At 45.5% G+C, this 22537-nt stretch overlaps 1 protein-coding gene across 1 annotated transcript in view; it reads left to right on the plus strand.

The window, feature by feature from the left end:
* Nucleotides 1-22125, plus strand: part of TGFBR2 (transforming growth factor beta receptor 2) — an 88643-nt gene extending 66518 nt beyond the window's left edge. The window contains exons 4-7 of the mRNA XM_046002105.1: nucleotides 1377-2176; nucleotides 3841-3982; nucleotides 16672-16799; nucleotides 19386-22125. Coding sequence (XP_045858061.1) covers nucleotides 1377-2176; nucleotides 3841-3982; nucleotides 16672-16799; nucleotides 19386-19565 — 1250 coding nt within the window. The 3' untranslated portion in view covers nucleotides 19566-22125. The remainder of the gene's footprint in view (nucleotides 1-1376; nucleotides 2177-3840; nucleotides 3983-16671; nucleotides 16800-19385) is intronic.
* Nucleotides 22126-22537: the final 412 nt, after the last annotated feature.

Here is a 22537-nt window from a genome sequence, read left to right on the forward strand (position 1 = left end):
GAGGGAAAATAAGTGACACATAAAAGTAATAAGATTCTGGCATTCTTGCCCAGTGGAGACAGCCCATCACAAAGCTCTCACTGAATGATAACTGCCTTTCACTGTTTCTTGCCGCTGTTTCCATTTGTGTTTTTCTTCCCTAAAGGAAAACTGTGTGACCAGAGTCAACCAAGTAAAGTCTGACACACACTACACTATGTGTGGTCAGATAGCTGGGGTTAAGGACTCTCCTCCATCACCGCACAGGGTCTGCCTCAGTGGTCCCAGTTAGAAAACTGGCTACATTTCCTTCTTTTTACTCCTCTCACCTTTGTAGTAATATTTCCACTGTTGCCAGTAAGATTTCCTCTTCTACGAAACTTCAGATCACATGCACATTGAAAAGAGGGATGTTGGGCACCTGGGTGGCTCAGTCGGTTAAACGTCTGCTTTCGGCTCAGGTCATGATCCCAGGGTCCCAGGATCGAGCCCTGCATCAGGCTCCCTGCTCACTGGGGAGCCTGATTCTCCCTCTCCCCCTCCCCCTTGTGCTTTTTCTCTCTAGTTCTCTTTCCCAAATGAAAAAATAATACCTGGGGGGGGGGGGCAGGAGGGATATTGGGTGGATCTGAGGTAACTGACTTCCAAAGAGACCCTTTTGCACAGACTCCTCTCCCCACTCTCTTCCCACCACCTGCTCAAGGGTGACCTGGATGTTGGTCAGAACAGGACAAGCTGGAGTATAGAAAAGAACAAAGATGATAGAACTGTGCCAATCTCTTCATTTTTACCTTGTGCCATCCATACAAGCCTTTTGGAGGCAGGAGCTGTCATTCTTTCTTTATTCCCAAAGCCTCCTATAATGCCCTGGGTTTAGTTAACACCCCATAAATGCTTCATCCATTTATCCAACACTTACTGAGGACCTGATGTGGGCTCAGTGCTGTTTCCAGTAGTAAAAAAGGAAGATGTGGCCCATGGCAGCATGGAGTTGTCAGTCCTTTGAGGGTGGGATAAGTAGGGAAAATAGGGAAAGACCCCATAACTGGAGTCATAGTGATTTAATTCAAATTGTGCCAAGTTGTGACATAGGAAAAATGTAGAGTGTTATGATAATATATAAAATAAAACACTTTCCCACATTTTCCTGGATCTCCTTTAGAGAGTGACATTGAAGCTGAACTTTGAGGGAAGACTAGGAGACCTTGAGTAGGTGGCCAAGGGCAAGGAAGTCTGGACAGATGCATCCATCCATGGAATAAAAAGTCACAATTTATTATACACAAAATCTATGCAGATGTTAAAACATCTAGGTGCTGGAGATATGGACCCATTCTCTGACCGTGCATACCCACTGAACCCAATTTCTTCTCTTCCTCCTTTTGTTTCCACATCAGAATATGCCACCAACAACCCTGACCTATTGTTAGTCATATTCCAAGTGACAGGCGTCAGCCTCCTGCCGCCTCTGGGAATCGCCATAGCCGTCATCATCACCTTCTACTGCTACCGCGTTCACCGGCAGCAGAAGCTGAGCCCGTCCTGGGAGACCAGCAAGCCACGGAAGCTCATGGAGTTCAGCGAGCACCTGGCCATCATTCTGGAAGACGACCGCTCTGACATCAGCTCTACCTGCGCCAACAACATCAACCACAACACAGAGCTGCTGCCCATTGAGCTGGACACCCTGGTGGGGAAAGGTCGCTTCGCCGAGGTCTACAAAGCCAAGCTGAAGCAGAACACTTCAGAGCAGTTCGAGACCGTGGCGGTCAAGATCTTCCCTTATGAGGAGTATGCCTCCTGGAAGACGGAGAAGGACATCTTCTCAGACATCAACCTGAAGCATGAGAACATCCTGCAGTTCCTGACGGCTGAGGAGAGGAAGACAGAGCTGGGGAAGCAGTATTGGCTGATCACTGCCTTCCACGCCAAGGGCAACCTACAGGAGTACCTCACACGGCACGTCATCAGCTGGGAGGACCTGCGCAAGCTGGGCAGCTCCCTCGCCCGGGGCATCGCTCACCTGCACAGCGACCACACCCTGTGCGGGAGGCCCAAGATGCCCATCGTGCACAGGGACCTCAAGAGTTCCAATATCCTCGTGAAGAATGACCTGACCTGCTGCCTGTGTGACTTTGGGCTTTCCCTGCGCCTCGACCCAACTCTGTCTGTGGATGACCTGGCCAACAGTGGGCAGGTAAGTTAGACCTGGATCGCTTTCTTGTAGGGGGCCTAGGCCACCTCTCCACCCATCTCTCATGTCTTTTGTCTCAAACAGCCTATGCTCTGGACACCTGCCTAGAGATGCTAGCCGACGAGTTGCCCCTCGGCATGCCCCACTCTGTCCTGCCAGCGTGCTTTTCTAATGAACATTTCCCCTCCGGTTTCTGCCAAGCCCATCTAATTCAGGACAGACGTTCTTCAACTTAAGTCGGTCTTCATTTCTCTCACATTTGCAAATGATTTTCATTGCTTTGAACAACCCCATTCGTGCTTTGTTCCGTCTTTTTCATCTCTTCTGCTTCTTATCAGCCCTTCCTACTCTGGAGCTATTGGTGGCTACCTTGCTTTCTTTTTACCCTTCTAGAAAGCAGTCTCCTTCAAGCCCAAATCCGCTTGCATTTTTGCTCCCCTCTAGCACAATGCCTTGAACAGCAAAAGTGACCAATAAATATTTGAGTGAGTTGACAGACTGAGTGAACATACAATTCTGTGATTCCTTTGAAGCATCTCACAGATGAAAATAGAAATCTTTTTGGGTAAGGAGATACCGGAAGGTCACTAGAAATTACCAAGCCATCCTTTATGAATAAGAGTGCCCCATGGTTTCACATACTGGAAGCTTGATGTGGATTACAGTAGAGTCTGGAAAGCACTATTGTTTCCTCTAAGGAGGTGGGGGGTATGTGCTTTTGAACCATTTGGTTACTGCTCAGTCTGACCTCTTGGGTCCACGGCCGCACAGCCAATGTTCAGATAAATATATCGAGTGAAACATGGACGGAGTAATATGACAGGGTAATGAGTCATGCAGTGACCTATTAAGAAGAAAACTTTCTTCTGTTACATACCATTAAGAAACACTCCTTGGGACAGTAATATCAACTTACCTGACCTTCCTTAATTTCTTGAGAAGGTCGGACTTCACTGTTATTTAGTGAAGCCACACAGGCCGCAAAACCAGACATTTAAGTGATCCCTTCCCTAGAAATATCTTTCTTTTTTCCTATGTATGCCAGTGTTTTCACATTATCATAATCCAAACAAAACTACAAAATTATAAAATGGTCTAGATTTAGTCTTTTATTATAAAAATACTTTCATGCAGTTTAGTTTACTAGAGATTTTATGAAATTATACTGCATTCTTGGCACACTAGAATGTATCATAGAGTAAACAAAGAAGATTAAGACAGTCCTTAAGTGACGGAAACTAATGACAATGAGTCTCATTTCCCCCATAAATCTTGGTGTTTCGGGAATGAGAAAAACAGTTCATTTGCGAAAGCAAAAATAAAGATCTAAAGTAGCTCAGATGTTGTCTCCCCAGTTATCTGTGAAGATGTCATTGTATAACACGATGACAGATATCACGAAACTAGATAAAGCAGCTCTGGGGTTTGGCACTTCCTTATTTTGGTATGATTTGTTTATATTTTTTAAAGTGTTTTCAGGGAGAGAAAACCTATTTTTAAAAATAATTTCATAAGCTGTAACTTTCTTTGCCCATCTCATGATTTAAAAGAGCACTGCACTTTTCAGAGATCATCTGCATGTGTAGAGGACAAACATCAGTTATATTTTCAAAATAAAGACGCAGCTGGAATTACACGATGGGCCTCAATGTCTATTATTGCTTTAGGTGGGAACTGCAAGATACATGGCTCCGGAAGTCCTAGAGTCCAGGATGAACTTGGAGAATGTTGAATCCTTTAAGCAGACGGATGTCTACTCCATGGCTCTGGTACTCTGGGAAATGACATCTCGCTGTAACGCAGTGGGAGGTATGTATGGACCACCATCATGGGGCAGGGCTTGATGCGTCTTCAAAATGATGTCATACCGCTTACTTCAAGCATGATTCCGGGGTACGATAGAGTTAACCCCACAGTTAGAACTAGTTGAGATCTGGTAGTACACAGCCATTCCAGGAGGATTGGGAATTGTGCTAATAAAGCCTAGATTTTAAGCTGAAAGCCATGTTTGGAGCATAAAGCTTTCTATCCCCCTTTCTGAAGTATAATTACTTTTCTTTTGATGCATCTTACCAGATATTTAAATATCTGGCAAGAGATGAACACAAATACAATTCATAAGAATTAGTTCTACTTATCCAATGGAAAATATTATTTATATATATTATAAAAATATTTATATTATAAAAATATCCAATGGAAAATATCTGATTTTTGTTTCATTTTCTATTTTAAGAGTTCTTTTTAAAACTTAAGAATTATAAGGTCTAGGTAGTGGATTTGGTTCAAAGTTTATTTTTATGGAGATGACTTTATTTTGTTGGGCAAAACAAGTGGAACGATTTAGTATATTTGTTTAGCTTTGTAAAACTTTAGTAGAGAAGTTTTTAAGGAATGCTATGGTATTCTTCAGGGGTGTAGAAGGGATGCCGCTATTTTAGACAATGTTGTCCTGATCTCCATGGACATGAGAATGGCTCAATTCTAGATTTTTATCCTTTTCTCATTCTTCTCAGTAGTTTCTATGACTGAGCTCTCATGTAAGAAACTTACGTATCTCAGCTTGGTCTTGGCTGGTGGCTAAGTCAAGTCAAGCCAACTCTAGTTTTATTTTTAACTCTTTGTTTTGTAATATTTTTAGACTTACAGAGCAGTTGCAAAAATAGGATAGGGAGTTCCCATATACTCTTTGCCAGCTTCCCCTACCATTAACACCTTACCTAAACCACAGCACAGCTATTGAACACAGGTCATTGACATTGGCACAATACCTTAATTAATCCGTACAAGTTATTCATGTTTCTGAGTTCCCAGCAATGTCCTTTTCTGGAGCACAATTCAGTCCAGGACCCTATATTCTAGTTAACGTCCATGGCTTCTTGGTCAACCTGTGACACTTCCTTATTCTGTATGTCTTTCCTGACCTTGACACTCAGAAGAAGTTAGACTACGACTTTCATAGACAGTCTCTCAACTTTGGGTTTCTTTGATGTTTTCTCATGGTCGGATTGAGATTGTGCTTTTGGGGCATGAAGAACACAGCAGTGATGCTGTGCCCTCCTCGGCAGCTCAGGGAGGGGGCACAAGACGTCAGGGTGCCTGTTCAGTTTGGTCCCTGGATTGGGGTGGTACCTGCCTGGTTTCTCCCCTGTAAAGATACTATTTTTTTTTTCATTTGTGGTTAATACATATCTTATAAGAAGCTACCTTGACCTGTTTCAGAAGTACTAAATGCCTAATTCGTAAAGATACTAGACCTGTTTCTTATCATAAATTTACCTGCGGATTTTAGGATCCACCAGTCATCCTTGTTGGCCACAATTATTGTGTTAATGTTTGCCTATCAGTGATTTCCTGTTTTCTTAGCCTTCCTACCCGTGGTGGTAGTAGGTCTTCTGCCCTAAGGGAGATCTGTCTTTTCCCTCGCCACCCCCAGTATGTATTCTTTCTATTATGCATTTATATCGGTGTGGAGCTGTGAATATTTATTTTATTCTATGAGTATCTAATATCATCAATATGTATTTTGTTGCTCAGATCATCAGAGCTTTGATCCCGGGGCCACACTACCCATGGGTAAAACATGCTGGCTCTGAGTCTTCATCCTGTTCAGAACTTCCTTAGCCGATCCTCCAGAATGGGTCCAGACCACTCTTTTCCACCGGAAAGCTTACTGTCCCGTCACCTATTTGCCTGGGTTCCTGCACAGGGATGGCACTTCCTATCTGGCTGTCTTGCCTGCGTTTCTTCCCCAACAGCACTTCCAAAACTAACTTGGTTTTTGCTTGCACAGTGAAATTTGTTTAACCAAGTTTCCACCATGGAGAATAATTTTCTGCTTAAAAGCTTCGACAGTTCCACAATGAATCCTTAGACTGGTCTGCGTTGTGTAAGAGATGATGCTGTTGTCACTGTCAGAGTAAATTTACCGAGATTTCGGTATCTTCTCTCTCCTTTCAAACCCGCGATTCTATAAACATGAGCTGCAGATTGTGTCTCTGTCTTTCCCTCTGTCAGCGCAGCCGGCTTATTAAGGCCCTGTGTGAGCTCCCTGCTCTCATTGTTATCAATGACTGAAGCCCTTTCCTGTTGATATTTGCTGAATGTGGAAGAAATCGGGCTCGTGTGGAAGAACTGAGTTCACCAACTTTTACAAGGTCTAAAAACGGATACAGTATAAACAAGTTTTCCCAAGGAAGGAACAGGATCTCATTTGCTCAAAAAAACCTTTCATAACCTTTAGGATAAGAACAGACAGCTTTTGGGGAACCGGAAAGAGGCCATCCCGGTTCTCATTTTGTTTGATCTTAAGCCCACGGTCCTTTTTCTTCCATTTCCGCTCAGGCTGCAGAAACCCAAGTTATGTATCTGCACTCACATCGGTCCCACTGAAAGCCCTTCAATTGATTGACTGTGTGAACTCACGGATTAAGTCCTTTCGTTAACTTTTGGAAAGCATTGTTTTCTGGTTTAGGGATTTTTTTTGGTTTGTTTTTTGTTTTTGTGTGTGTGCGTTTTGGTTTTTTGTTTGAGGAGGGATCTATCTTAAAACATTAAAGACAGATTCTTAGCCTAGTCTTGGTTTCAGAAACTTTTCTTCTGTATTTTAAGAGTCTCATGGAAACAGCATAAAGCCTGCAGATAGATGCATTGCCTCCCAAATGTTGTAGATACAGGGGTAGAAGGACAGGTTTTGCATTCAGGAAGTTTGTAGCCTACTGAGAAGACCGACTTCTTTTTCTTTTTCTTTACTTGTTAAAAACGTACGCATGCAGACACATCTCTTACCTTAAAAGTAAAATGGATAATAATTCCCTCCAGGTAATGTGAGGCTTTAATTCTGAAGGTCTAAGAAAGAGAACAGGATATAAAAAGGTTTTCTTGACGCTTAAGCCTTCTTTTCTGCAATCTGAGATAAAACGTGTGTAATTACCATTTTTCATTGACCGTCTCGTTTCCAAAAAGGAAATGGTGGAATATGAAGCTTAACTTAGTCTGATGACTTGTAGATTGAGCTTTTTATTTTGCAACGTAGGTCAGCTAATATTCCCTCCGGCTTTATTCTACGTAGCAAAACATCGAACTGAATACAGCAGGATACCAAGCATCAAGGGACCATCTTGCAGGAAATGAGAAACCCCAGGTTTCCTGGCTTTAAGTGACTCCATTCTGGTTTTGTGGTTGAGCCCAGACTCTTGACATGGATCCTAAACCTGACCCCCACTCACCTTTCTAGGCTTGTCTCCCCAGGCACCATCGTACCACACAGCAGGTCTTCTATGAATGTCTTTTAGGTCCCAATGCTAGGCTTTGTCTTATGCTATTAACGGGAACTGAAGTAGACTTTTGAACAGGCAAGTGCAATTCAGTTGTGACCCGTGCTTCAGGAAGGTAAGGCAGGGCACTGAAAGCCCACGTCAGCTGAGGGGAGTACGACAGTAGGGTCAGGCACAGGGGGTTAGGTCAGTTCTGGAAGGAAGGGGAAGACTCAGGAGTGTCCCCTTGAGTTCCTTCTTGATCAGCCTCTCCTCTGTGCAGAACAGCTCAGGGGGAAACAGAGAAAGATAGAGCACCACGCTGGAGAAGTCTCTCTTATCAGATGAGAAAATGCAAACAGAAGATCGTAGCACTCTTCTGAAACCAGCTGGTCCAGCGCCATTCGCACCCAGGAGCTCAAGCGATGAGCTGTCATAAATGAAGAGGGCGGTCAAAAGGGGAAGGCCTCCTGGTGGATGCAGGTGTGATCATGACGAGAGCTTCGGAGGAGTAGCCGCCGTGACTGTGCACTTGCCTCACGGGTCCACTCCTCCAGTCTACCAAGGACCCTGAAGTGAGCACGATTACTGGCTGCATTTTACAGATGGGAAAACTGAGGTGCCAGGAGTTGGGCAAGCTGTGTGGCCAGGGATCAGAGCCCTTCTGTCTGACTCTAGCCCACTCGCCCTGGCCTTCCTAGGACACTGCCGGCCTGACCAGCGAAGGACATCTCAAGTAAGAGACAGCTGCCATCACTGTTACCATTACAGACTGGGCAGCCAGTGCGACTTTGTGCCTACTGGCCTTTAATTCAGTGCCTCTCCGGAAGTATCGGCCAAAGCGTTCGGTGACGGCCTCCCTCACGAAAGTCTCCAGGGCCTGACATGGCCGTCTCCTCTGGGTGCATCTCTGTCAGCAGAATCCCAAAGCCTTTCTGAGCATGTTATGGGCTCAGTGCCTTATAGTCTGAGATAACTTTCTTACTCTTTTTTTGTCAGAAGATCTATTTATTCATTCATTCCTTCCTTCAACAAATATTTATTGAGTACCAGCTAAATGGCAGGCACATTCAAAATGCTGAAGGCACAGCAGTGAAAAAATTAAAACCAAACCAAAACAAAACAAAAATCAGTCTCTGTCCTCAAGGGACAAGTTGTCTCTGAAGAGCTAATATTCTTGAAAGACAAGTGGTGAACAAATGGATACATGATATAATACCAGCAGTGGGAGGAGGCGAATATGATTTTAGGAAGAAAAAATAAAGAGTTAGAGACAGATTACGGCAGAGGGCCTAACTTCAGACACTTGGATCGCCTGACAGAATATAAAAGTAAAGAAAACAGGTCTCTCAGAGCCACTGGAAGAAGGAGGTGATTGGTCTGTTCGTGTCTTATACAGAAGGAGGAAGGTCATACAGTCGTCACTCAGCAAGGACAAACGCAGAGCCTGGCTCTGTCTTACAAAGAAATCTCTGTCTGGCTCTCGGTTTGTTTGGTGTTCATGCAAGTGTCTGTGGTGGGGGAGGCGGATGGAGGCGGGGACCCTTTCAAGGCCCCCTGTGGCCAGCACAGCAGGCACAATATTCACATCATCCCCAGCCAAAATCCCAGCCTAAACAGGCCCACAAGCAAGCGGACTTCCAAATCCCTGGCCATTTGGCTTCTGAATAGAAACTGACACACAGCAGCCCACAGAGCAAGCGTCTCACCAGAGGAGAAACACAGGCCCTGAGCCGACTGTCAGCTTGCCACTGCCTTGCAGAACAGACAGGAAGGACGCATGAATCAAAAAGAAAGGAAAGAGAGACCCAAAGCAAGAACAACAACAAAGAGGGGTGGGGGAGAAGGGCTGAAGAGAGACAGGAGAGAAGGCTTTGCTTTCCTGGGTTTCAGGGGAGTAAAATCTGGAAGCAGATCTAAAACTCAGGGGCGCTGCTTCTGGGAGAAGTGTCAACGGCGTTGCTGCTCCGTGGGGTTGGCACCACATCAGAACAACAGCTGTGTTCCAGATGCTGGCTTCCAGAGGGACTGCGCTGCGTCCCAGGGCCTTGCCCTCTGCGCGCCCAGAACTGGGGAGGGGTGGGGGGTGGAGAGAGGCAAGCGTGGCTTCTCTTCAGAACCTTCGAGACAAATTAAAAAACGCTGCAAGGGTCTGGGAGTGCAGGCTGGTTTCCACCAGTGAAACTTTGGGGAAAGGCGGCAGAAGGGGCATTGGAAAGAAGAACAAGTTGTTCCCAATAAAGACATTTCTTAGAAAAGAGGTTATTTGAGGCAGTCAGGTTTGGGGGGGGGTGGGGGTGGGGATGGGATTGGGCGGTGGTGGGCCTTGGTGTGCCTGGCCTGGAAAGCAGCCTGAGGGTGGGACAGAGACGTGGTTTGATTGAATAATTCTGTTGTGTGAGCATCTGCCTTGGTTTGGGTGCCTCAGGCCCTGGAACAAAGAATTGAGCCTAAGTAGTTTATTTGGGAAGTGATCTCAGGAAATGCTAGTAAGGGAATGGGAAGTGAGTCAGGAAAGGGAAGGAGGCCAAGAAATGGCATGTTATCAAGCAGGACACCACTGCAGACAGCTGGAGCTCAGTCCTGCCGGGGACCCCGGGTGCAGGCAGACACACACCTTGACCTCGGCATCACACCACCTGGCTCACGAGGAAGCTGGGGGCTTACCTTCCGAGTCCCCTCCATCCTGCGTGGAGTATAGCTCCTAGGGTAGTTTTGGAGGGTGAACACAAGCTGCCCAGCCTGTCCCACATGGAGTTGGGCCAGCAGGCATGAAAAGTTGTGTGGCCAGCGGTCTTCTGGGAGTGGACTGAGTAATGTTGGGGAGCCCACTCACCCCTTAATTGGCTTGCTCTCCAGCTTTTCATAGAAGAGAGGCCTGAGCCTGGGCCTGTTTGATCAAATGCACAAAGAGGACTCTAGAAAACCATGCACGAGCTCCTTTGCCAACCCTGTCCTGATCTGGTGCTCTCAGACCAAGTTGTGAGAGGCTCATTTTTCCCCCGCCCCCACCATCCCACTTGTTTCCCTAAACCCAAAATGGACAACTGTTTGGGTTTAATGTCGGTAAATAATAGTAGTTAAGGAGAGGGCTGCTTTAGTAATCAGTGCTTCTTTTGCATAACTCGTTTAGAAATTACAAACCATCACCATCCGCTAGGTTCTGTAAGCTTCGCCTTCTCACAGTCATGCGGTGTACAGGGCTGGCCAAGGCAGGGAGGAACACATTTGTCATATCTGTGACAGGCGTGTTCCCACCTGGGGCTGCCCCAGCTGGGCTTGTTCTGGCTGGGGGAGAAAGAGCTCACTGCAATGCTTGAGGAGAGAGGAGAAAGCATGCAAGGCTTCCTAAAAAGGAAAACCATTTTCAGAGTTACCAGTAATCTAGCGTGCAATTCTGAGTGTTCTTCCCGGAATCCAGTGCACGCTCTGGCCTCTCTTTTCTCAACTGTAAAATGAAGTGTTGGATCACATCTTCTGAGACTCTTCTTCGACATTCCCTGTCTGACTCATTTGAGATGCTTCAAGTGTGCTTAATAACTTGTATTCACTTCCTCTGTCAAGATGCAACTCCTATTTCTTCCTTGCAAAAACATTTACAGCAGTGCCGCTCCAAGCCTGTTCCGTGGAAGGTGCTGGTTCTGGGATGGGTCGTTCCAGCTTTGTGATATGATGAGGACAGAGCGGGTGTTTTGTGACTTTAAGAGCAGTTTGGTGTTGCCCACGACACCCGAGTAGCTTTCATTTGTCTTGTGATTTGTTTCTGCAATATTTTACTCAAGCTTCAGTCTCCAGTGAGCTGGGGAGTGAAACACCTCATCTTTTATGATTGAGAAGGGCTCCTCGTAAATAGTAAGGGGAAAATTTAAGTCACCTTTAATCCCAGCATTCAACCTAAGCCAGTTTTGTGCAACTAGGGATGAGGAGTGGGAGAAAGATTTGCTTTTGCCATATCCGTCTATTTAGTAATTTTGGAGTTTTAATCACATGCACTTTTTCCTTTGCTTTTTTAAAAAAATATTTTATTTATTTATTTGAAAGAGAGAGAGATAGAGATAATGAGAGAGAGAGCAGAGCACAAGCCAGGAGGAGAGGGAGAAGCAGCATCCTGCTGAGCAGGGAACCCAATGTGGGGCTCAATCCCAGGATCCCAGGATCACAACCTGAGCCCAAGGCAGATGCTTAACCGACTGAGCCACCCAGGTGCCCTTCACGTGCATTTTCTAAAATAAAAATACTTCAAGCACCAACATGAAAAATAAATAGATAAGGATAATGGATAAGTAGGGATAAAAGATATGGAATCGGGACCCAGCACTTTTGCCAGAGTGGTTGAAGCGTCTCAGCCTCTAGATGCTTGAAACCATGGGAGAAAGAGCTAAAACCGGCCCCTGGTTTGGCCGATCACTTGCTCTGCTCAATACCTCAGGACCATCCGGGTATCTGTGCTTGATATCCCGTCCCAGGGAGGACCCTCAGTGCCCACCTGGCTGGCAGAGACCTCCTGCCCTCAAACCCCTGCTCCCGAATTAAGGCCTCCACCCAGGTGTCTGTGGCCGCCTCCTTCCGCTGGAGACAAAGCAGATGTGCTCTGTGTCCTGAGGGCCTCTGGGCAGACCTGAGGAGCAGTTAGCACAAGGCGCTCCAGGAAGAAAAGGCCTCCAGCATAATGTCTGTCAGCGGTTATCCTCTGCATCGGGGTGGAGGTCTGAGAATGACATTGCCTTTACAGCCACAAAACAGGGGAAAAGGGGGGAAAAAGGCATTACTGGTTGACGGTGGTTTTCATGCTGCCACGATCAGATATTAAAGCTGGTGGCCGAGGGGCGCTGCCAAGTGTAGGTAATCATTCTAGAGCATGACTAAAAAAATAGGTGGGAATAGTGTGCTTAAACTGTGGGCAAAGAGCAAAGAAAGAGGAATTGTAAAAATCCACAGTAAGACCAAAAAAAGACAAAAATTAGCTGTCTTGGAAAATATGTATTATATAAGTAGGACATCCGCCGCGAGTTGAAGAAAGGTCAGCTTAAAACATGCATATGTTTTTTTTTTTTTTTATTTTTTTTTTTTAAGAAAGAGACAGGGGAGGGAGTGGAAGAGGAAGAGGGAGAGAATCATAATCAGGTGCCATGCCCAGCACAGAGCCCAACGTGGGGCTCTATCTCAGGATCCTGAGGTCATGACCTGCGCTGAAATCAAGAGTTGGACGCTTAACCAACTGAACTACCCAGGCACCCTTCTTTTTACTTTTTTTAAACATGCATGTGTTTTAAGTCTCCATCTTGGTTCCTCACCTGAAAGACTACTTCACTGTTCAGGAATTGGGGTGTGCCTGTTTGGGTCAAATGATGCTCACCCAGACTTGTCTAATTTGAACTTAGAAAGAGACTCATGGATTCACATTCTCCCAGCTTGGCTCAGGGCCAGCTGCTTTCAGGCTGTCCTTGACCTTCCTTCCCTATGAACTCTCCCACAAGTCACATAATGGAAACAGGCCTCATACCCCTTAGGGATACTAGAGAATCTCACAACTTTCCAAGGTTTTAGGAAAAGTAGGAAGTAATCCAGTTAAAATTCTCTTGCTCTGGGAAAGGACTGTCGTCTTTGTCTTCTTTTCCAAAGGCGCATTCATGACTTTTCCTTTACCCAGAAAACAAGCCTGACCCTGATGCCCTGTGCGGGCCTCTCTTGAGTGCTCCCCCATTCCCCATGGAAACCTGCTTTGGTCCCCACAGAACTTGAAAAATTAGACACTGTGGTTTATGTGACTTTGAAGATTAGGACTAGAAATGAAATAAATTGGCCCTGGGTTATAACCTCAACTATGAAGATGGTTTCCTTTGTTGTGAAGGAATCTCAGCCATGAGATCGACACCTGGGATTGATTCTGATCCTGCCATTTTCCTTCCCTGACCATGGTCATCCCCTGCCCCTTTCTGAGCACTGTGCTGGGAGAATCATTGGTGGGTTAGTACATTCAGTTTCTCAAGAAGAAGCCCTAGCAAGTCTTCCTCAGGGTGGCTCTTTAACTGGGGTCAGAGGGGGCAGTTTCGCTGAGAGATTGACCTAAAGAGAAAGCACTTCTTTGGCAGCTGCCTTAGGCCAGTTTTACTAGAACTAGTCTGACACAAAGATTTTTGTGCAATAGTTCATTGAGGATAGGTCTCAGAGGAAGGGAGTAAGAGAAGCAGGAATGGGAGAAGCTCAGCAAACCTGTAGTTTGAAGAGTTCTAGCCTTGGCCTGATCTCATGGGGGAACTCTAGAAGGTGAATTGCCCACTGCCATCTCCCTGCAGAGGCAAAGGGTTAGACTATGAAAACCCCTACATAAATTTATTGTTGGCTGCAGGGTACCTGTGGGGATGAGACTTTCTGGAAATCTCCAGGCCCAGCAGCAGTTCTCCAGAGAGGGCAAGGGTGTGAGCCCTCAGAACTCAACACCTGTGGCAGCTGAGTTCTGGCACTGCTGGCCGGGTAAAGGGATCTGGGCAGGGAGCCAGTGATACCTTGTATGTACGGCAGCCAAAACAGCTGGAAATGGACACTCTGTGGACTGATAGATTATCTAAAGAGCACTTTATATCCTATACAAATCCTATCCCATTATACTGTATTAGAATATACATGCCTCAAGTCAGTGTGCTAAGAGGTCATCATATTGTTCGATTAGATTGGATTACAAGATAAGTCTGGAGAGGAATTATGGAGGTCAGCCAGTTCAGCCCCTTCCGTTTATAGAAGAGACGGGTTAGGTCAGAGTCAACTGTACTGAGAACCAGCTCTGATTGCCAGTCCTCTGCTTTCGTTTGGATTCAGCCCAACTCCTATCTAATGAATGCCTGCTATGTATATGGCACAATTTTAAGCACTAAGTGGAGAATTGGAAGACACAAGACTCAGCCTCTGCCTTGGACCTTACAAATTTAAAGTCTATAGAAGATAAGGGAATGGAAGAAAGAACGAAGAGTATTATGCTGATCAAATTTCCACTCTCACCTCTAGAACAGTAAGGAGGAAGCGTTATGGCACTCGAGGACAAAAGTAAACACACAGAAGGATGGTTTGTGCTTGTCTCAATGTGATGGGAGGCCTTCATCTCAAATCTCCTGAGAAAAGACGATGTCCTGGTCGCTCTTCTACTTGGGGGTGGGGGTGGGGGTATCACAGAAGATGAATATGCAAGGGGGTTCTGGGAAAGGGGAGAAAACAAATAAACCAGTAAGAATAGGCCATCCCTGTTCAAAAAGTGCCTTGAAAGCTTTTTCACTTCTTAGCCTGGAAGGGCAAATTATTGAAAGTTTTACTCATTAAACAAGATTATTTTGCTAAAGGCCAAAGGTCCTACTTTCTGAGAAGTACCCATCCCCCCTTTCCATCACAGACACATTTTAAATACAGGCGTGTTTTCTATCTTCTAGGTTGTCCTGCGCCGCGGTGATGTGTGTGTTGATCCCCCCACTTAAATTAGTGTGTTGTTTTAGTGTTCAGCTAGAGTTGAGGCATTGCCACTTCGGACCGGATCTAAAAATCATTCATCCATCCATTCATTCATTCATTCCTCAATAAAGTGTGTGCTGAGAGCCTCTTGTATCGGAGGTTCTGTCAAGGGTGCTTGGGATTCAAGAATGACAAAAGGGAGTCGGAACCTGCCCTCAGATGTTCACAGTCTTATTAGATGAGACAAATAAACATGTGATTGTGTCACAATATGGTACAGGCTAAAATAGAGCTCTGCCCGGGACCTCTGGCCAGGAATGGCTTGAGGATATTCAAGGAAGTTTCTGTAAAGAGATTGACTTTAGCAGAAACCTGAAGCCCTAGGCAAGGGGTATATCATCCTCTCCTCTCTTCTTTGTCCCATGGATCACTAAAGGAAAAGTACCTTTATAAATTTTGTTTGTTGATGTGTTGTTAATGGATCTCCTCCTCATCCCAGTAAACAGCATTGCTCAACATTTGTGTCATCATTGTTATGGTAAGGAGCCTTTATAGACCTTGTTTTCTTTGCTTTTTTTTTTACTTTCTTTCTTTCTTTCTTTTTTTGGTAAGTAGGCTCCACACCCATCGTGGGGCTTGAACTCACAACCCTGAAATCAAGAGTCACATGCTCTCTCCGACTGAGTCAGCCGGGTGCCCTGACATTTTTTTTCCCTAATCAGTATTCCATAGCAATTTTTTTTTCTTCCATCGTGGAAAAATACACATAATCTAAAATTCACTCTTTCAACCATTTTTAAGTGTAGATAGAATTCACTCGTATTAAGTACATTCACAATGTCGTATAACCATCACCATTGTCTATTTCCAGAACTTTCTCATCCCCCCTTCAACTGAAACTCTGTACCCATTAAACAACAGCCCTCCATCTCTTCATCTCCCAGTCCCTGGCAACCACTATTCCACTTCTGTCTCTATGAATTCGTCTATTTTAGGTACCTCATAAACGGAATCATGCAGTATTTGTCCTCTTATGACTGCCTTATCTCACTCAACATAACATTCTTAAGGTTCATCCATGTTATATCGTGTCAATTTCATTCCCTTTTCGGTTAGATATCCCCGTGAAGTTTACCACCACACATTAAACCTGTTTATATACTAGGGACCTTCACTAGGCTACCAATCATCGTAATGTGTAAGATTTTTCTACCTCCCAAGAACCAGTTTTGTCCCCCTTGGAGCAACATCACCCCACTGAGAATGCCTGCATTAAAATGTAACCTCAGGGGGGGGGCCTGAGTGACTCAGTCCGTTGAGCATCTGAGTCTTCATTTCGTCTCAGTTCATGATCTCAGGGTTGTGGGATCGAGCCCCAGGCTGGCTCTGAGCTCAACATGGAGTCTGCTTGTCCCACTCCCTCTGCTCCTCCCCCAACTCGTGCTCTTTCTCTCTCTCTCACTATGTCTAAAATAATCAATTAATTAACTTAAGAACTAAATGAAATGAAAGCTCAGTGACCTTGTTGGTCTTGTTCTTCACAGTCCCCAGCTGTTAGTTAGCACAGTACCTAGCTCATAACAAGCCCTCGATGATGATCTGTTGACTATCTCTCAAGCTCTTTCCACAACCACTCCTTCCTTCTTATTTTAATCCACCATTCTTAAAAATGGGTCTCAGAGTAATCAGAGATATATTTTGATGCTCAGTGCCTCAGGCTACTCATTCAGAGCTTTCAACCTGCTCAGGTCCCCAGCTGCACACGCCTTTCTCAATGGCCCCATGTTCACCTGCTCTCTTTAACAGAAGTGAAAGATTATGAGCCTCCATTTGGTTCCAAGGTGCGGGAGCATCCCTGTGTTGAGAGTATGAAAGACAACGTGCTGAGAGACCGAGGGCGACCAGAAATTCCCAGCTCCTGGCTCAACCACCAGGTAAGGAACGGCCATTAGGAGGGGAGAATAAGATTTCTCTGAAGTAGCCTCTAAGGGAGGAGCGGATTGTAGAATATTGGGCTTTAATCTAGGTCCCTTTGTGTTCTAGGGTCCTGTTAGGTTTTGTTTATAAGGAAAATTTCAGTCAAATGGTGTGGACCTGTTGTTCTGAGTTCCAAGCAGCAGATAGACACGACATTCAAAGAAGGCTCTCAGATAATCGCTTGAGGGGTATCTGTCCCACTTTGCAAGCCCGCTTGTTTCTGGGTTGAGATATTTTGTTTGCAGCCTCTAAGACTTTATATAGAGTGTTTATGTTTTGTTGCCTTCTGGGTTCCAGATATTTTCTCTTGGGAATCTTTAGCTCTAGAAGGAAATACTTAGCAGAGTGAGAAGTAAGCAGAGTTTGTCAGCCGGCTGGACTGGGGGCGCCCATTGCCTTGTGCTCAGGGCCATATTGGGCTGGGTGCACAGAGTTTGCAAAGATGAGGCCAGTTCAGGAAAGAAGAAAGCCAAGAGAATTAAGAAAGTGCAAGTGAACAAACAGGAAATGTGTCTGTGGGGAACATCTTCCTGGCTGCTGCTTTTTTTGCTTTCAAGAGATGGTAGGTTAGGCCATTTCTGGAAGGATAGCGGCTCTGGGCTTAACAGGGCAAGGGAGAACAACCCAGATTCTTTGTTTGGGGGCATTTCGAGGAGGGCAGTCAGTGGTCAGAGAAAAAGAAGCAAGTGGCGGGTGGCAGGGCCGAGAGGGCCATGTGACATACCCAGGAGAGCGTGAAGGAGGAACGAGAGAGAACAGTGCACTCCCATCTCACCGACAGAGCTGATCTTTCTATGGAGTGAATAGTTTTATTGCCTCCTTGGGAAGAATTCCCTTATCCAGTGAAGGCTGGGGCGAAGTCTTAGGTTTTCCTCAGGACCAGGCAAATAGAGATAAGAAACAGAAACAACAAATCACGCGCAATCAGGAAGACAGATGGAGCAGGAAGCCCAGTCTGTGCCGATCCTGGCCTGGAGCCACTTAGCAGACAGACCCTAATGAAGTCAGCGGAGAGAGCGCGAACCAGGCCATCGCGGCCCTGGGCTTCCCCTGGGGTTTCAGGCAAAGCCTCTCTGACTGAAAAGGCAAGGCTGTTCTGTGTTACCTCTGAAGTCAGAAGGCACCGGTGTTATTTCTCTCAGATTCTGTTGCCTCCTCCGCTGTACAGTTCTAGCAATGAAGCCATTATTCATGATGATAAAATTCTGGAAAGAATTTGCATAATACATTTTTTCTCTTAATGAGATCTGTTGCCCTATTGATTTCAAGTTAATGCTTAATATTTAATTTAATTTACTGCCTGTAATTATAGTGCCAGAGTAAAATAAATGTTACTTGTGTACCAACAATACCACTCTACTCTTAACAGGCCATCAATCAATACCGTCAATTAGGTGAATTATACAATTAACTCAACATCATGAATTCACTCACAGGTTGGGAAGGGAAGGAGAGACTCCTAGGTATGTTGGGAAAGTTATCGGTAGTAGATGTTGTATGGAAAAGTGCTGGGATGTATCCGGTCTGCCTGGGCCACTCTGGGGAAAGATCACTGGTGACAAGACCAGACTCTAACTGCCAGGAGCAGGTTCTACTTCTTCCCATCCATTTAACCCCTGCCTGCTTTATTGCCAAAAAGGGGCTTTAAATGATAGAAAGTATTTGCAATGCAAAATAAAAATGACAGCCTTGAGAGAAAACCCTTGCCACCATACTGGGCAGCATTTCCTTGATGGGCCTTTGAATGGGGCCTTCGTGGGGTTGGACGAAACCCTCTGACATAGCCTAGAATCTAGCCCAGCTGACCTACAAGACAGCTGCTTCTACCGTGCAGTCTGATGTTGCTGGGGGGTTGGGAGGACGGGACGTGGGGTCCAGGGGACCATCCTTGGCAGCTGTTGGAAGCTGTCCACAGAAACTGTGACTTTCCAAGATGAAACCAGACTAAAGCCTAGACTTGACTCTGATTGCGGTATTCAGTGCTGTTTAAACAGAAATGTGTCTAGGATCCCAACTATAAGGTACTTTAGAAAGGTAAAACCACAGAGACATGGTTTTTAGGGCAGGGAACTTACTCTCTGGGATATGGTAATGGTGCGTGCACGTCATCGCACGTTTGTCAGAACCCCTAACACATTCCCCACTCCAAACTGTGGACTGTGGTTGGTAGGGATGTGTCCGTGTTGGTTCATTGCTTGAAACAAATACAACACACGGATGTGAGATGTTCGTGGTGGGGGAGCAGGTATGTGAAAACCCTTTGTGCTTTCCACTCGATTTTGCTGTGAACCTAAAACCACCCGAAACAAGAAAGCCAAAAAGTGCCCTAAAAAAATAGGTAAGGGTGACAGGATATTGAAGGCCATTCTTCAGGGGAGTTTTCCAGCATTGGGATGCTTCTGTACCCCAGAGGCCTCCGGGAGAAGCCTTGTCACGATCAAACGTGCTGGCTCTCCATTTCACGACCTGTGGTGATCAAATGGTGCCTGGGAGCAAATGGGTACAGCAAGTCAAGGTGTCTGCGCCTTCTCTCCCAACCGCAGGGCATCCAGATGGTGTGCGAGACTCTGACCGAGTGCTGGGACCACGACCCCGAGGCCCGGCTCACTGCCCAGTGCGTGGCGGAGCGCTTCAGCGAACTGGAGTACCTGGACAGGCTCTCAGGGAGGAGCTGCTCCGAGGAGAAGATTCCGGAAGATGGCTCGCTGAACACTACCAAATAGCTCTTCTGGGGGCAGGCTGGCCTACGTCTGAAGAGGCTGCCCCTGTCACCAAAGAACAAGAGGCAGCAGGAGGCTGTCCCTGAACCTGAACCAATGCTTCCTGGAAGCCCAGGGGGTCACTGCCCTCCCTGTAAGCTGGTGGGGCTGAGCAGAACCACCAGCAGCGGGGAGTGGGTGACATGAAGCATTCTATGCCTTTGACTTTGTCATAGGATAAGCTGTGTTAGCACTTCCTCAGGAAATGAGATAGCCAATAACATTTGCACTTTATTAATGCCTGTATATAAATATGGAATAGCTATGTTTTATATATATATCTATATATGTCTATATCTATATATATACAGCCATACTCTGGAAGGAGACAAGGAAAATAAAATCAAATATCCTAGGAAACTGGTTTGTTTGGAGAGCTCTGGAACCAGGCACAGAAGGAAGGGATCCGTGACAGCAGTAGCACTTGACAATCAATGTGGGCGCTGGCGTTCCACCTGCACGAGGTGGGGGCTCTGCTTTAGGAGAGGGGCTCCGAGTCTCAGAGCCCGCCGTGGCCACGCCACACTGGCTTTTGCAAAATAGTCATTCCCTGCGTGGCGGTTCTTTTCTGGCTTTGGAGCCAATTAGCATCCCACTGTTTGGGGACCAGATCCTGGAGTTCCTGTGTGCCCCTGCGTGTTCCTGGACTTTTCACTTGAGCTTCAAGCCCACATCTGGTTTGTGAGCCACTTTCCTCAACCAGCTCAGAAACTCTATCCCATCTTTGAGAGTTGAAAGCTGCAAGCCCAGTTTTTCACCTTCGCAGGCGTCACAGGCATAAAAATCAGGACAAATTTCCCCACTTAGGAAATCATCACGTATTCTACTAAAGAGAGATCATTCTTTCTTTTCTTTAAGCCCCACCCTCTACCCCCTACCCCCTGCCCCCATACTATGCTACTATATTCCCATGCTACTATAAAAATTTGTTCCCTTTCCTTAAAGAGAACCAATCCCCCCCGCCGCCGGGGTTCACTGTGTTCGGTTTTTCATCAGGCTTGGTTCGAGTCTCTAGCTTTCTATGCAAACACCTGTGGATTCCATCTGTCTGACTCCTGAATGCTCAGGTACATTTTGGCCTCGTCAGGAGGATTTGAGCCGCACAGCATTGCCGTGGTCAGAAGTGTTTCCTCAGGCACTCTGAACATGTGTTTTGCTTGGCCAGCATGGCATTTGACAAAATTGAGCCACTTTTTAAATATTTGGAGATTTTGAAAAAAAAAAAAAAATCTGGATCTCGCAAGTGAGGATAGATAGCAGATGGTTTCCACGATTTCCCAGTCCACATTATTCACAAAACGAAGGTGTAGACACACTTATAAAGCTGCTTTACTTCTCGATGTAAACATTTGCCTTTTCCACTGCCCACCCCCATCTGGGTATGAAACCCACCCCAAACCAAGGCTTCTTGTAAGAACTGTACTTTCCTTCAGTCCTTCTCTGGCTCTGTGAGCTTGAGTCCCTCCCTATTCCTGGTCTGGTATTAGATTTGAAGTTGGTCTTTTTTCGGACTGAAGGGGATCCCCTCTAAGCGGTCCCAGGTAAGCCAAATCTATTTTTGTCTATATATTAAGAGCTTTGCCCCCCGCCCCATTAGGGAGGGGAGCTCTTATCTAGAAGCTTTTGCCACGGTTATCTTTCTCTCCACCTTACTATCCATTTGCAGGATTTGCCCAGAAGGACTTGAATGTGGGACACAGGAGTCCCATTTGCAGTTAGGAAGTCTGTGTCCATGTGGGCAAGAATAAAGAATGAGCTTTAATACTCCATAGGAACTTGTTAATCCACAAACAAGTGTTAATGCTGCCAAAAAAAAAAAAAAAAAAAAAGTCTTTTTCTAAAATGTTTTCGAAGCTACCTATTTTCAGCCAAATAGGAATATAAGTGAGGACTGGCAATGAGTAAGTAGATGAGTTCCATTTGGATTTTGGAAGATCTCATCTCGTTGAGGTTTTAGCAGATATGCAGAGATTGGGGATTAGGTGAACCTCGGAGGCACCGTGCTCAGTGGGCGTGAGCTGAGAGAGCTCGGGACAGCTTGCCAGCAGTACCCTGGAAGGGCCCAGAAGTTCCACGCACCTTAGGGCTTGTCGATGCTGTCCCAATAGCTGTTGCTCATCGGCCTCTAGTGGTGAATTTGTAGAATACTGGTCCATTAATGGGATTTTCCAAGATTCAAAAGAGCACTATCACTTCTGAGTGGTCATCAGCATAAACTGGAATGTAGTGTCAGATGATACTGTGGCTTGTTTTATTTCTTTTTTCTGTGTCAAGAAAAAGACCAAGGAATAACATTCTGTAGTTCCTAAAAATACTGATTTTTTTAAACTACTATAAAGAAAGGGAAAGTTTTATTCTTTTATGGAACACTTCAGCAGTACTCATGTATTAAAATAGGAATGTGAATGCTATATACTCTTCTTATATCAAATGTCTCAAGCACTTATTTTCATTCTATGCATTGTTTGTCTTTTATATAAATAAAATGTTTATTAGATGGAATAAAGCAAAAATACTCAGGTCAGCTTCCTGCCTCCTGATCCCATTCATTGTAATTAAGCCATTTAAACTCACTTGGTTATTCTACAGTTTATGCTGGAAAAGTCACAGGACAGATTCTCTCCACATTTCCCATATTCATTGTCTCCTTCAGCTGACAGTCTCGAGTCCTTTAAAAAAAATTGCAAAAGATCCATAATATGAGATGTACAAGTTATCATTGGTGGCCTGGGCATGGAGTCTATGCCTTGCAGCTGCCATCTTTCCTGTCCCAGGAACTGTTTCCATCCACATGACTGGCACAGCCAACGCTCACTGTTGCTGTTTCTTATATCTTCTTCTTCCCCCACACAGCAGGCCATTAACTGTATATTTTTGACTTCTGTTGTGCATCATGGTTCCTCCTCTTCCTTTCAGTTAATCTTCATCATAGATGA

Source organism: Meles meles, chromosome 4 (assembly GCF_922984935.1).
Source record: "Meles meles chromosome 4, mMelMel3.1 paternal haplotype, whole genome shotgun sequence".
NCBI lineage: Eukaryota > Metazoa > Chordata > Mammalia > Carnivora > Mustelidae > Meles > Meles meles.